This window comes from Cervus elaphus, chromosome 23, assembly GCF_910594005.1.
Source record: "Cervus elaphus chromosome 23, mCerEla1.1, whole genome shotgun sequence".
In the NCBI taxonomy this organism is placed as follows: domain Eukaryota; kingdom Metazoa; phylum Chordata; class Mammalia; order Artiodactyla; family Cervidae; genus Cervus; species Cervus elaphus.
In genome coordinates, this window is record NC_057837.1 from 50,632,120 (window position 1) to 50,647,342 (window position 15,223).

General features: G+C 39.8%; 1 protein-coding gene across 2 annotated transcripts in view; it reads right to left on the minus strand.

The window, feature by feature from the left end:
• Positions 1–15,223, minus strand: part of LOC122681293 (tyrosine-protein phosphatase non-receptor type substrate 1-like) — a 28,589-nt gene that overhangs the window by 10,891 nt on the left and 2,475 nt on the right. For both annotated transcript variants that reach the window (XM_043883209.1, XM_043883210.1), the window contains exon 2: positions 374–730. In XM_043883209.1, the coding sequence (XP_043739144.1) occupies positions 374–730 (357 nt within the window). The remainder of the gene's footprint in view (positions 1–373; positions 731–15,223) is intronic.

Genomic DNA, 15,223 nt, shown 5'->3' on the forward strand with positions numbered 1-15,223 from the left:
GCTGAATAAAGAGAAGACTCAGCCACACTGAGGGTGCACTCTCCAGTGAGGCCTGGCCTGTCAAGGAGCAAGTCACTCAAACTTTCATTTCCCTTATCCCTGGAATCAACGGACTGAATGTGATGGAAAAGACAAGGACTGTGGAGCCAGGTAGATGGGGGATCCAGACTTTTCCCATGTTGACCGGCTGAGGGGCCTTGAGCAAATAGCACAACCGTCATGGCCTCAAATACTCTGATTTGTAGAAGGGAGTAAAATCAGATCATGTCCTGGTCACTGTTGTACCGGATTCCTTTTTTTGTTCAAAGAGTGAAGGGCATTCTTGTTGACTTGTCAGAGACCAGGGGATGAAGGACACCCAGGACATACTCACCACTCACAGTGAGATGAGTGCCTGGTCCAGACTTAAACTCCACGTCACCATGTTCTCTTTTCCGGAACTTCACACAGTAGTAGACACCAGTGTCTGCCGGGGTGATGTTACTGATGAGGATGGAAAAGTCCAAGTTGTTTCTCTTTGTGACATCTGAAACATTTGTAACTCTGGGGAAAGGGGCGTCTTTTTGACTGTAGATGAACTCCCGGCCTGGCCCAGTTCCTCTGAACCACTTTATGGGCCCCACGGGGCTCAGGGAGGTCACGGTGCAGCGCAGAGTGGCCGTCTCTCCTGCTGCAACTGACACAGACCTCTCAGGCTGAATCACCTGCAGCTCCCCCTCACCTGCCGCTCCTGGAAGAAAACACAAAGCAGTTATTTATTCACCCTCATGTGATCCTGTAGGTTTTCTCAAGTGTTTATCAACAACAGCATTCATTGTCTGAATGCACCTTGAATGGGCCTTAAACTCAGCACACGGCATGTACATTGCATGTAGCTTGCACAATGAGTCTGTAATGTGAGACACTAACACAAGCGAGGAGCTGAGGCACAGAGGTCAGTGATGTGGCAGAGACTGGGACTGAGGCCTTGAGCCCTCTCTGGAAGTGTCATGATCCACCCAGTATTCCTGGGTGTTCACTGTGTGTCCTCAGGGAGTGCTGCACTTCTGTCCTTTGCATTAGGTGGGACCACATGACCTCTTAGATCACTGAGTTGTGAGAAGTGATGTGTGTATTTTGTATGTTATTCATTAAACGGCAAGTACCTTTATGGGCCAGCTTCTCTCCTCCCCAGCAATCTACATACTCATGATAGAATTGGCTCCAACAACCTGATACTTGAGTGACAGTGATGTTCAGAGCTCCCAACACACAATGAACACTTAGTTTATGTAGAAAGCAAAGCTTTGTTTCAACTCCCTGGGATTTTTTCCAATGACACAGTCATGTTATATGACTAAAGCAGCTATAATAGATTATAGAAAATGTAGTGACTAAAAATGACAGTTTTATTATCTTATGATTCTGGATATGAAGGGACCAAAAACAGTATTACTGAACTAAAATCAAGGAGTCAACTGGGTTACATTTCATCTAGAGGCTCTGATCATTGCCTCTCCAAATTCTTGAGACTGTCTACATTCCTTTTCTCAAGGTTTCTATCTTCTTATGACTCCAGTTGTGCTTCCATTTCACTTGTCCTCTAACTTTGGCTTTCCTGCCTCCTTCTTATAAGATTATATTAGGCTTACATTGATAGTCAAGAATATTCTTCCCATAGCAAGATTCTTAATCACTTTTACAAAATTTTTTTGCCATGTAAAGTAAAACATTCACTGGTGAGTATTAGGACATAGATCTCTTTGATGGTCTATGTTTTGTTTACTTGATTTATAACTTGCTTTAATTGAAGTATATCTATTTACAATGCTGTGTTAATTTTGCTGTATAGAAAGTGACTCAGTTATACACATACATTTTAAATATATTCTCTTCCATTATTTTTATCACGTGATACTGAATATACTTCTTTGTGCTGTACAGTAAGATCTTGTTTTTTTATCCTTTCCGTGTATAATAGCTTACCTAACCCCTACCCCATCTACCTTGACAACTGAAACTCCATTTCCTATGTCCGTGAGTCTGTTTCTATTTCATACACAGGTATACCCGTCTATCTCTCTTTGGCCACAACATCCAGCTTGTAGACTGCATTTTTCTAAAAACTTCCATTTCTTTTAAGTTGTTGAATTTGTTCAAATTTAACTGTTCATAGATTTCCTTATTTTTTCTTATACTTGTGTAATACTGGTCTTATGTCTCCTTTTTCCTTTCTTGTTTTGTTTATTTGGGTTCTCTCTTATTTCCTTCAGCATTTTCATTATCTCCTTTTTGAAATTATTGTCTATTAGACTAAAGAGGTCTATTTCATTTTCTTTCTCAGGTGAATTTTCTTGATCTTTTAACTGGGCATGGTTCCTCTGCTTCTTCATTTTACTTATATTTCTCTTATTCTGGAAGTTTAGGAAAAACAATTATCTCCTGTGGTCTTGGAGGGCTGTTTATACATGGGAGCATCCATGTGTGGATTGTGTGGGTTTAATATTTCTGGTGCAAGGGCTGTTTTTAGTACATATGCCTGTCACCTCTTTTTCAGCATGAGCTGGCCATTATTCCCTTATGGGGGTGTGCCCATGTGGTGTCTGATACCCAGTTTGGAGTTCTTCATGGCAGTGGTGGCTCACGCGTGCCCCCAGAGCACTCGATGGGAGTAGAAGCAGCTCATGACTCCACCTGGAGCCCAGGATGACAGTGGCAAAAAAACTGCTCCAAAGTGGGGGTGAGCTTCAAACCCTGCCCCTGCCCTTACCAGCAGACAAGCAGGCTGGGACGCGTAGGGCAGTTGCACTGACCATCTGTGCATATCTCTCAGTGTTCCAGCTGCTGCAAACTGGTTGCTACACTCTCCTTCAAGGCTCTGAGGTTCCCCATATCCCAGCTGATCTCCTTGCCACTGGGGGTACTTACCAGGTTACAGGAACCTTTCTTCTTTCATAGCTCCCTCCAAGTGTACAGGTCCCATCCTGATTCCTTTCTTTCTTTTTTTCTTCTCTTTTCTTTCATCTCACCCATATACACAGAGATTTTATTGCCCTTTCAGATGTCTGAGATCCTCTGCCAGCATTCAGTAGACATTCTGTGAGAATCATTCCACATGTAGATGTGTTTTTGATGTATTTGTGGGAGGAGGTGACCTTCACATCCTAGCACTCAGCAATTTTGATGTTCCTCCTTTGTCATGGGGCTATTTTGTGTCTACAGCTACATAAACCAGTTGCCGTAACAAAAAAATCTATAAATGTGTCATTGTCACACATGAAGAATGACAAGACAACTTATTGAAACTGAAAGAAATGCTCTTCAAACTGTAAAATTAAACTAGATCAATGACAGAAGAGGAAATAAAATAGTCACAGGTACATAGAACTCAAACAACATGCTCTTCAAAAATCAACATGTCAAGGAAGAAACATCACAAGGGAAATTAGAAAACACTTGGAGACAAATGAAAACATAAACACATACTATGAATACACATGAGATGCACAGAAAGCAGCCCTAATGGGAAATTTGTGGCTGCACATGCAGACATTGAAGAACTTTACACTGCAAGAAACTAGAGAAAGAAGAGTAAAGTAAACCCCAACCCGAAAGTTTGCAAATGAAAGAAAATAGCTGAGATTACTGAAGAGAAAAGTAAAATGTGAATAGTATAGGAGAGAAAATAAACAAAGCCAAGAGGGATTCTTCAAAAAGATCAATAAAATTAAGCAAATTTAGCTAGATTGCCTAAGGAAAAAAAACAAAGAGTGGCAACCCAAATAACTAAAATCAGAAATGAAAAACATACTAATAATGTCAAAAAAATAAAAGGGATTTTAAAACAGTTCTATGAATGATTAAACACCAAAAAAATTGGATAACATAGATAAATTGGACAAATTCTTGTAAGGACATAATACTGAAGCTGAATTATGAAGAAATAAAAAATTAGAGTAGACCTGTAACTAGCAATCAGATTCAATTAATAATAAAAAACCTCCCAACAAAGAAAGGCCCCAAATTACTTGTCTTCACTAGTGAATGCTTCCAAATTTTTAAAGAAAACTAACAGTATTCCTCTTCAAAAAAGTCTTAAGAGGTGGAAGGACTTCTCAATTCTTTCAGAGTTCTATTGGCATGATCCAGATATCACAGTGACATAAAGGCATAACAAGAAAATACAGACCAATATTTCTCTTTTTCAAATTCTTTTCTCATTTAGGCTGCTACATAATATTGGGCAGACTTTCATATGCTATACAGTAGTTCTTCATTAGTTATCCATTTTAGACACAACAGTCTGTATATGTCAGTCCCAAGCTCCTTATCTATCCCTCTCCCAAACCCTTCTGCCCTCATAACCATAAATTTATTCTCTAAGTCTGAAAGAAACACAAGGCTTATGTTTTGTAAATAAGTTCATTTGTCTCATATTTTATCCCACATATTAGTGTTATCTTATATTTCCCTTTCACTCTCTGACTCACTTCACTCAGTATGATAATTTCTTGGGCCACTCACTTTGCTTCAAATGGCATTATTTCATTCTTTTTAATGGATGAGTAATGATCCATTGCATATATGTACTAAGACTGTACAATGGAGGATAGACAGTCTCTTCAGTAAATGGTGCAGGGAAAACAGGATAGCTACATGTGAAAAAAAAATGAAATTAGAACATTTTCTAATACCATAAACAAAAATAAACTAGTTTAAAGACATAAATTTAATACCAGACACAATAAAACACAGCAAAACAAAGACAAAACATTCCTTGAATTAAAAGCAGCAATATCTTTTTCCATCCATCTCCAAGAAGTAAAAACAAAGATAAACAAATGAGACATAATCACCCTCAAAAGCTTTTGTGCAGCAAAGAAACAATAAACAAAATGAAAAGATAACCATATTTTGGGAGAAAATTATTGCACATAATGTGACCAACAAAGGATTAGAATCCAAAATTTACAGACAGATCATGCAGCTAAGTAACCAAAACAAACAAACATCCCAAACAAAAAATGGGAAAAAAACCTAAATAGACATTTCTCCAAGGAAGATATACAGATGACCAAAAAGCACATAAAAAGCTGCTCAACACTGCTTAAATGTTAGAGAAATGCAAATCAAAACTACAATGAGATATCACCTCATACCAGTTAGAATGGCTATCATCAAAAAATCCATGAACAATAAATGCTGAAGAGGGTGTGGAGGGAAGGGAACCCTCCTACACTGCTGGTGGGAATGTAAATTGGTACAGCCACTGTGGAGAATAGTATGAAAGTTTCTTGAAAAACTAAAAATAGAGCTATCATACGATCCACTTCCGGGCATAAATCTGCAGAAAAACATGATCCAAAAGGATATATGTGCTCCAGTGTTCATAGCACTATCCACAATAGCCAAGACACGGAAGTGATCTAAATCTCTATTGATAGAAGAATGGACACAGACCAATAACTCACATGACTGTTGATGCAGCAGTCCTCAGTAAAATGTTAGAAAATCCAATTCAATAGCATATTAAAAGAATTATGCACCAGGACAAACTGGGATATATTGCTGAAATATAAAAATGGTTCAACACATGAAAATATACGCACTGGTGTGCTGCAGTCCATGGGGTCACAAAGAATCGGGCATGACCTGGCAACTAAACAACAATATGAAAATCAAACCATGTATTTAACCACTTTAACAGAATAAAGAGAAAAAAAATTAATGCAGAAAAAGGACTTAACAAAAGTTAACATTTTTCATGATAAGAAATCAATAAACTAGAAATAGATGGAAAATTGCCCAATAAATGAAGTTGTATATAAAACCCCACATTAACAGCCTCATCGATAGTGAAATTCTGAAAGCTTTTCCAAAATCAGGAACAAGACATGCCCACTTTTGCCACTTCTAGTCAACACAATACTGGAAGTTCCGAGAAAAGCAATTAATTAATATGTATAAAAGGTATTCAAATTGGAAAGAAGTGAAATGATCTTGTTTGTGAGTGACATGATTTCCATGTAGCAATTCTAAAGGTTCCAACATTAAAAACTGGTAAATCTGTTTCACCCTAGATAATATACATGTTTCTATGCTGTTTTCTCAAAACATCCCACCCTCGCCTTCTCCCACATGTATATTATCTAGGGTGAAACAGATCACCAGCCCAGGTTGGATGCATGAGACAAGTGCTTGGGCCTGGTGCACTGGGAAGACCCAGAGGGATGGGATGGAGAGGGAGGTGGGAGGGGGGATCAGGATACGGAACACATGTAAATCCATGGCTGATTCATGTTAATGTATGACAAAAACCACTACAATATTGTAAAGTAATTAGCCTCCAACTAATAAAAATAAATGAAAAAAAAAAAAACTGGTAAATCTAATAAGTAAATTTGGCAAAGTTTTGAGATACAAAGTCACCACACAAAAATCAGGTTTTTTTCCTACATACTAGTGACAGTGAATCCAAAAAAGAAATTAAGCTAGCAACTTCACTTATAATAGCTACATATTAGCTAAGTATAAAATACGTAGGAGTCAATACCTAGGATTCCTCACATACAGTCTTTCCTCACTATAGAGCTTAGCCTATTAAAATATTGTGTCTGTTCCAAACCCACACTTGTATACTTTGCTTTTGGGGTGAGATCACTGCTCTATTTTCTGTCTTATGTTCATCTTACTCAATACTCATCTGACTCAATACTGGTTAGTAAAATTCTCTTTGCCCTAAATGCTTGGATGTTCCCTTTATACTCCTCAGGCCCTTGGTGTACTAGCTTCTTTCCTCACTCATGATTGACATATTACTGCTTTGTTTTGTTTGCATTTTATCCTTCAATAACTCTTTAATGAACTCACTGTAATAAATTCTCTTCATTAAAGTGAAAAAAAAGACAACAAACAAACAAAAAGATGCCACCAGAAAACTAATAGAACTCATCAATGAATTTGATAAAGTTGCAGGATATAAAACTAATACATAAAAATCTGTTACATTTCTATACAACAACAAAAGATCAGAAAGAAAAATGAAAGAAACAATCCCACTTACCATCACATCAGAAAAAATACAATACCTAAAAATCAACATTCCTAAGTAGATAAAAGACATGTACTCTGAAAACTATAAGATGCTGTTGAAAGAAACCGAAGAAGGCACATGTCATTGAGTTGCTAATTTGTGTCCAATTCTTTGCAAACCCATGGACTGCAGGGTGCCAAGCTCCCCAGTCCTTCACTAGCTCCCAGAGTTTGTCACGTCAGAGTTTGCTCAAATTCATGTCCATTGAGTTGGTGATGCTAACTATCTCATCTTCTGCTGCCCCCTTCTTCTTTTGCCTTCAATCTTTCCCAGCATCAGGATCTAGGACTAGAGTTTCAACTTCAGCATCAGTCATTTTATTGAATATTCAGAGTTGATTTCCTTTAGGATTGACTGCTTTGATCTCCTTGCAGTCCAAAGGACTCTCAAGAGTCTTCTCCAGCACCACACATCAAAGCATCAGTTCTTCAGTGCTCAGCCTTCTCTATGGTCCAACTCTCACATCTGTGCATGACTACTGGAAAAGTCACAGCTTTGACTATACTTATGCTTTTGGTTTTTAATATGCTATCTTTTCTTCTAAGGAGCATATTTTAATTTCATGGTTGCTGTCACCATCCATGGTGACTTTGGAGCCCAAGAAAATGAAATCTATCACTGCTTCTACTTTTCTCCCATTGTGTTTGCCATGAAGTGATGGGACTAGATGTCATGATCTTAGTTTTTTGAATTTAGAGTTTCAAGTCAGCTTTTTCACTCTCCTCTTTCACCCTTATCAAGAGGCCCTTTATTTCCTCTTCACTTTCTGCCATTAGAGTGTTATTCTCTGCATATCTGAGGTTGTTGATATTTCTCCCAACAATCTTGTTTCCAGCTTGTGATTCATCCAGCCCAGCATTTCACATAGTGTACTCTGCATACAAGTTAAATAAGCAGGGTGACAATATACAGCCTTAACATACTCCTTTCCCAATTTGGAACCAGTCTGTTGTTCCATGTTCGGTTCTAACTGTTGCTTCTGGAGACACATACAGGTTTCTCAGAGGGCAGTTAAGGTGTTATGGTATTCCCATCCCTTTAAGAATTTCCCACAGTTTGTTGTGATCCACACAGTCAATGGCTTTAGCCTAGTCAATGAAAGAGAAGTAGATGTTTTTCTGGAATTTCCTTGCTTTCTCTATGATCCAATGAATGCTAGCAATTTGATCTCTGGTTCTTCACATAAGGAAAGATACACCACATTCTCAGATTGGAAGAATGAATATTGTTAGAGTGACTATACTACCCTTAACCCCACCATAGAGCCACTGAGCAGACAACCTACAAACTGCGGAACAATTATGCCAAATAAATTACACAGTGTTAAGTTCTAGGACCCAAAACAGATTTCCCAACCTGGGGATCTGGCAAAGGGACAGAGAATCCCCAGAGAATTTGACTTTGGAGGCCAGCAGGATTTGATTATAGAACTTCCACCGGACTGGGGAAACAGACTCTTGCAAGGCACAAACAAAACCTTGTGTGCCCCAAGACCCAGGAGAAAGGAGCAGTGACCCCACAAGAGACTGATCCAGACTTGCCTGTGAGTGTAGAAGAGTTTCTGGCAGAGGAGTGGGTCGACAGTGGCATGCTGCAGGGTCAGAGGCACTGAATACAACAGTGCCTGCAAAAGATCTTTTGAAGGAGGTCACCATTATCTTCATTACTCCCACCATAGTTTTGTCTCAGGTCAAATAACAGGTAGGGAACACAGCCCAGCACAACAACAGAAAATTGGATTAAAGATTTACTGAGCATGGCCCCACCCATCAGAACAAGACCCAGTTTTCCCCCACAGTCAGTTCCTCTATCAGGAAGCTTCCATAAACCTCTTATATTTATCCTTCAGAGGGCAGACAGAATGAAAACCACAATCACAGAAAACTAATCAAACTGATCACATGAACCACAGCCTTGTCCAACTCAATGAAATTATGATCCATGCCATGTAGGGTCACCCAAAATGGATGCGTCATGGTGGAGAGTTTTTGCAAAATGTGGTCCGCTGGAGAAGGGAATAACCACTTCAGTATTCATCCCTTGAGAACTCCATGAACAGTATGAAAAGACAAAGAGATATGACACTGAAAGCTGAACTCCCCCAGTCAGTAGGTGCCCAATATTGCTACTGGAGAAGAGTGGAGAAATAACTGCAGAAAGGAGACAGAGCCAAAGCAAAAACAATGCCCACTTGTGGATATGACAGGTGATGGAAGTAAAGTCTGATGCTATAAAGAACAATATTGCATAGGAACCTGGCATGTTAGGTCCATGAATCAAGGTAAATTGGAAGTGGTCAAACAGGAGATGGCAAGAGAGAACATTGGCATTTGGGGAATCAGTGAACTAAAATGGACTGGAATGGGTGAATCTAATTCAGATGACCATGTCATCTACTACTATGGGCAAGAATATCTTAGAAGAAATGGAGTAGCCTTCAGAGTAAGCAAAAGAGTCCAAAATGCAGTACTTGGGTGCAATCTCAAAAATGACAGAATGATCTCCATTCATTTTCAAGGCAAGCCATTCAATATCACAATAATCCAAGTCTATGTCCTAACCACTAACATTGAAGGTCTGAATACAAAACCACTAAGGTCTGAATACCAGACTTTCTAGAACTAACACCCCAAAAAGATGTCCTTTTCATCATGGGGGACTGGAATGCAAAAGTAGAAAGTCAAGAGATACCTGGAGTAACAGGCAACTTTGGCCTTGGAGTACAAAGTGAAGAGGGCAAAGGCTAACAGAATTTTCCCAAGAGAACGCACTGGTTATAGCAAACACCCTCTTCCAACAACACAAGAAAAGACTCTACACACGGACATCACCAGATGGTCAATACTGACATCAGTTTGATTATATTCTTTGCAGCCAAAGATGGAGAAGCTCTATAGGGTCAGCAAAAACAAGACCGGGAGCTGACTGTGGCTTAAATTCGGACTTAAATGGAAGAAAATAGGGAAAACCACTAGACCATTCAGGTATGACCTAAATCAAATCCCTTACAATCATACAGTGGAAGTGACAAATAGATTCCAGGGATAAGATCTGATAGGCAGAGTGCCCAAAGAATTATGGATGGAGGTTCATGACATTGTACAGGAAGTAGTGATCAAGATCATCCCCAAGAAAAAGATATGCAGAAAGGCAAAATGGTTGTCTGAGGAGGCCTTACAAATAGTTGAGAAAAGAAGAAAAGCTAAAGGCAAAGGAGAAAAGGAAAGATATACCCATCTGAATGCAGAGTTCCAAAGAATAGCAAGGAGAGATATGAAAACCTTCCTCAGAGATCAATGCAAAGAAATAGAGGACAACTATAGAATGGGAAAGACTAGGGATCTCTTCAAGAACATTAGAAATACCAAGTTAACATTTCATGAAAAGATGGGCTCAATAAAGGACAGAAATGGTATGGACCTAACAGAAGCATAAGATAGTAAAAAGAGGTGGCAAGAATACACAGAAGAACTATACAAAAAAAATCTTCATGACCCAGATAAGCACGATGGTGTGATCACTCACCTAGAGCCAGACATCCTGGAATGTGAAGTCAAGTGGGCCTTAGGAGTCATCACTACAAACAAAGCTAGTGGAGGTGATGGAATTCCAGTTGAGCTATTTCAAATGCTAAAAGATGATGCTGTGAAAGTGCTGCACTCAATATGCCAGCAAATTTGGAAAACTCATCAGTGGCCACAGGACTGGAAAAGGTCAGTTTTCATTCCAATCCCAAAGAAAGGCAATGCCAAAGAATTGCACAATTATTGCACAATTGCACTCATCTCACATGCTAGCAAAGAAATACTCAAGATTTTCCAAGCTAGGCTTCAGTGGTATGTGAATTGTGAACTTATAGATGTTCAAGTTGGATTTAGAAAAGGCAGAGTAACCAGAGATCAAATTGCCAACATCTGGTGGATCATCAAAAAGAAAGAGAGTTTCAGAAAAACATCTACTTCTGCTTTATTGACTATGCCAAGCCTTTTGACTGTGTGGATCACAACAAACTGTGGAAAATTCTTCAAGAGATGGGAATACCAGACCACCTTACTTGCCTCCTCAGAAATCTGTGTGCAGGTCAAGATGCAACAGTTAGACCTGAACGTGGAACAACAGACTGGTTCCAAATTGAGAAAGGAGCACGTCAAGGCTGTATATTGTCACCCTGCTTATTTGACTTATATGCAGAGTACATCATGCGAAATACCAGGCTGGATGAAGCACAAGCTGAAATCAAAATAGCTGGGAGAAAAATCAATAACCTCAGATACGCAGATGACACCACCCTTATGGCAAGAAGCGAAGAAGAACTAAAGAACCTCTTGATGAAAGTGAAAGAGAAGAGTGAAAAAGTTGACTTAAAACTCAACATTCAAAAAATAAGATCATGGCATCTGGTCCCATCACTTTAGGCAAATAGATAGGGAAACAATGGAAACAGTGGCAAACTTTACCTTCTTGAGCTCCAAAATCACTGCAGATGGTGATTGCAGCCATGAAATTAAAAGGTGCTTGCTCCTTGGAAGAAAAGCTATGACAAGCCTAGACAGCATATTAAAAAGCAGAGACATTACTTTACCAACAAAGGTCCATCTAGTCAAAGCTATGGTTTTTCCAGTAGTCATGTATGGATGTGAGAGTTGGGCTATAAAGAAAGCTGAGTGACGAACATTTGATGCTTTTGAACTGTGGTGTTGGAGAAGACTCTTGAGAGCCCCTTGGACTGCAAGGAGATCCAAGCAGTCATTCTTAAAGGAAATCAGTCCTGAATATTCACTGGAAGGACTGATGCTGAAGCTGAAACTCCAATACTTTGGCCTCCTGATGGAAAGAACTCGCTCACTGGAAAGACCCTGATGCTGGGAAAGATTGAAAGCAGGAGGAGAAGGGGACGACAGAGGATAAAATGGATGGCATCACCAACTCAATGGATATGAATTTGTGCATGCTCTGGGAGTTGGTGATGGACAGGGAAGCCTCACATGCTGTAATCCATGGGGTTGGAAAGAGTCAGACATGACTGAGTGACTGAACTGACTGACTGACCAGAAGTAATCTATAGAGTTAATACAATGTATTGCATTGTGTATATGCAAGTGTAGAGCACAAGGAACTCTGGTCAATGTTATGTAGCAGTCTGGATGGGAGGAGAATTAGTGTGAGAATGCATACAAATGTACATATGGTTAAGTCCCTATACTGTCTACCTGAAACTACCATAGTATTGTTAATTGAGAATATTCCAATACAAAATAAAACATTTAAAAAAAGAATCTGGGTTATTGATTATGATTGGACAGCAAGTTATGAGTTGAATAGCCATGAGTCACCATTGGGCCAATTATTTCACTACAGGTTCAAGCTATCCACTTGATTTCACTGCCTCATTGACTATCCAGTTTCTGAAGATACAGAGAAATACAAACACAATCCCTCTTATCTGAAATGTTCTATTAAACAAGCATGGGTTTCATTCCAGGGATGTAAATAAGAGGAGCAGGCTGCTTTGGCCTCAAAACAAACCCTGGCTTCTTTTCTATTTCTTCCCTACCCCTTTGTAGTTCAACTTTGCAGAGTGTGAGCCGATAAACCCATGCACTAAGCACTATTTGTAACCAATCATACCTCCCAAGGAGGGGACATACTATTACAGGGCAGGTCTTATGATGTGCCAACAGCTTCAGATGATTTAGATTGTTAAGTCTGGAGAGAAAAAGTGAGGTTGTGGATGTTGCACTGCTAAGACAAAAATGGGAAGAAACATGAACGAACTTTGGAGGGAGAAATGGAGGGACAGGAAGAGGGAGGAGAGACTAGGAATCAGAGGGGTGAGAGGAGCCAAGAGATCGCAAAAATTCTGCCAACTGTATATCAATAACTCTCCAATTACCTCTCTGGCCCAGGCATTTTTCCAGAACTCTGATCTTGTATGTCCAACTATCAACTTGTCATACTTTCTGGACAGAAATAAACATCTCACAATTAACACATCTAACACTGACATGAATTTCCCCCACACCTGCTATATTTCAGCTGAGCCACAGTTCTTCTTTCAGATGTCCAGTTATCAAAACCTTGAGATTTTTCTCTCCCATCGCAAGTCCTATGCATCAGAAAATCCTATTGCCTCCTCATTAGTGTGCATCCAGTATCTGACCTCTTTCTCTTATCTCTACTAGCTGCTGTTCAGTGCAAGCCATTTTTACTTTTTTTGAATGAATGTTATGACTTCAAATGCTCTAGTTGCTTCTATCAATGTCCTGCGTCGTCCCTGCTGTGCTGAGCTGTGATTTGTTGCTCAGTTGTGTCCAGTTCTTTGCGACCCTATTGACTGTAGCCCACCAGGTTCCTCTGTCCATGACGATTTGCCAGGCAAGAATACTGGAGTGGGTAGCCTATCCCTTCTCCAGGGGATCTCCCGTCCCAGGAATTGAACCAGGGTCTCTTGCATTGCGGGTGGATTCTTTACCAGCTGAGCCATCAGGGAAGTTCCCTGTGTAGTCTGTTGTCCATCAAATGCTCAAATAAATTAAAACTCATGTCAGACCAAGTCACTTCTCTCTTCAAAACCACAATGGCAATAGTTTCACTCAGGGCAAAAGCCCAATCCTTCATCACAGGAGGATGATTCTACTCTCAGGGCCTCTGCACATGCTGCTCCCTGTCAGGAAGGCTCCTCCCCAAGATAACCACAAATGCTTACCCCAGAAATTTCTTTCAAACTTCCCCATCTCTGTGATGCCCATGCAAGACTACCAGGTTTAAAATACATCCCACCCAACAAATTCTCTCAATTCAGTTATCCAATTAATCTTTGTTTTGTTTCCTTTTTAATTTTTAATTTTGTATTGGGGTACAGCCAATTAACAAACAATGCTGTAATAGTTTCAGTGAAGGGACTCAGCCATACATATGCATATATTCATTCATCCCCAACCTCCCCTCTCATACAGGCTGCCCCATAGCATTGAGCAGAGTTCCATGTGCTATACAGTTGATTTTACATTTTAAGTACAGCAGACTGTATGTGTCCATCCCAAACTGTACAACTATCCCTTCCCCCCATTCTTTTTCCCACAACCATAAGCTCATTCTTGAAGTCTGTGAGTATGTTTCTGTTTTGTAGTTCATTTGTATCATGTCTTTATAGATTCCACATATAAGGGATGTCATGATATTTCTCCTTCTCTGACTTACCTCACTCAGTATGATACACTCTAGGTCCATCCATGTTGTTCCAAATGGCATTATTTCATTCTTTTTATGGCTGAGGACTATTCGACCATATGTACATACCACATCTTCATCCATTCCTCTGCTGATGGATGTTTAGCTTGCTTCCATGTCTTGGCGAACAGTGCTGCAGTGAACTCTGGGGTGCATGTATCTTTGCAGATCATGCCCAGGACTGGGATTGCAGGGTCATAAGGTAGCTCATGCCCGGATATATGGCCAGGACTGGGGTTGCAGGGTGGTAGCTCCATTTTTAGTTTTCTGAGGAACGTCCATACTGTTCTCTGGGGCTTCCCAGGTGGCGCAGTGGTAAAGGCCAATGAAGAGACCAAAGAGACATGGGTTCAGTCTCTGGGTCGGGAAGATCCCTTGAGTAAGGAATGGCAACCAACTCCAGTATTCTTGCCTGAAAAATTCCATGGACAGAGGAGCCTGGTGGGCTACAGTCCAAGAGTCATAAAGAGCCAGACATCACTGAGCAACTGAGTGAATACTGTTCTCTATAGTAGTGGTACCAATTTACATTCCTACCAACAGTGTAGGAGGGTTCCCTTCTCTCCACACTGGCTCCAGAATTTATTATTTGTGGGTTTTTGATGAAAGCCATTCACCGGTATGAAGTGATATCTCACTTTAGTTTTGATTTACATTTTTCTAATAATTTTGTTGACATCTTTTCAGGTACCTACTGGCCAACTGTATATCCTCTTTGGAGAGATGTCTATTTACATCTTCTGCTAATTTTTTGAGTGGTTTTTTTGCTTTGATTTTATTAAGTGTCATGAGCTGTTTGTAAATTTTGGTGACTGGCCCATTTCAGTCACACCATTTACAAATATCTTCTCTCAATTTGTGGGCTGTCCTTCATTTTGTTTGTTGTTTCTTTATTATGCAAAAACTTTTGAGTTTAAGTAG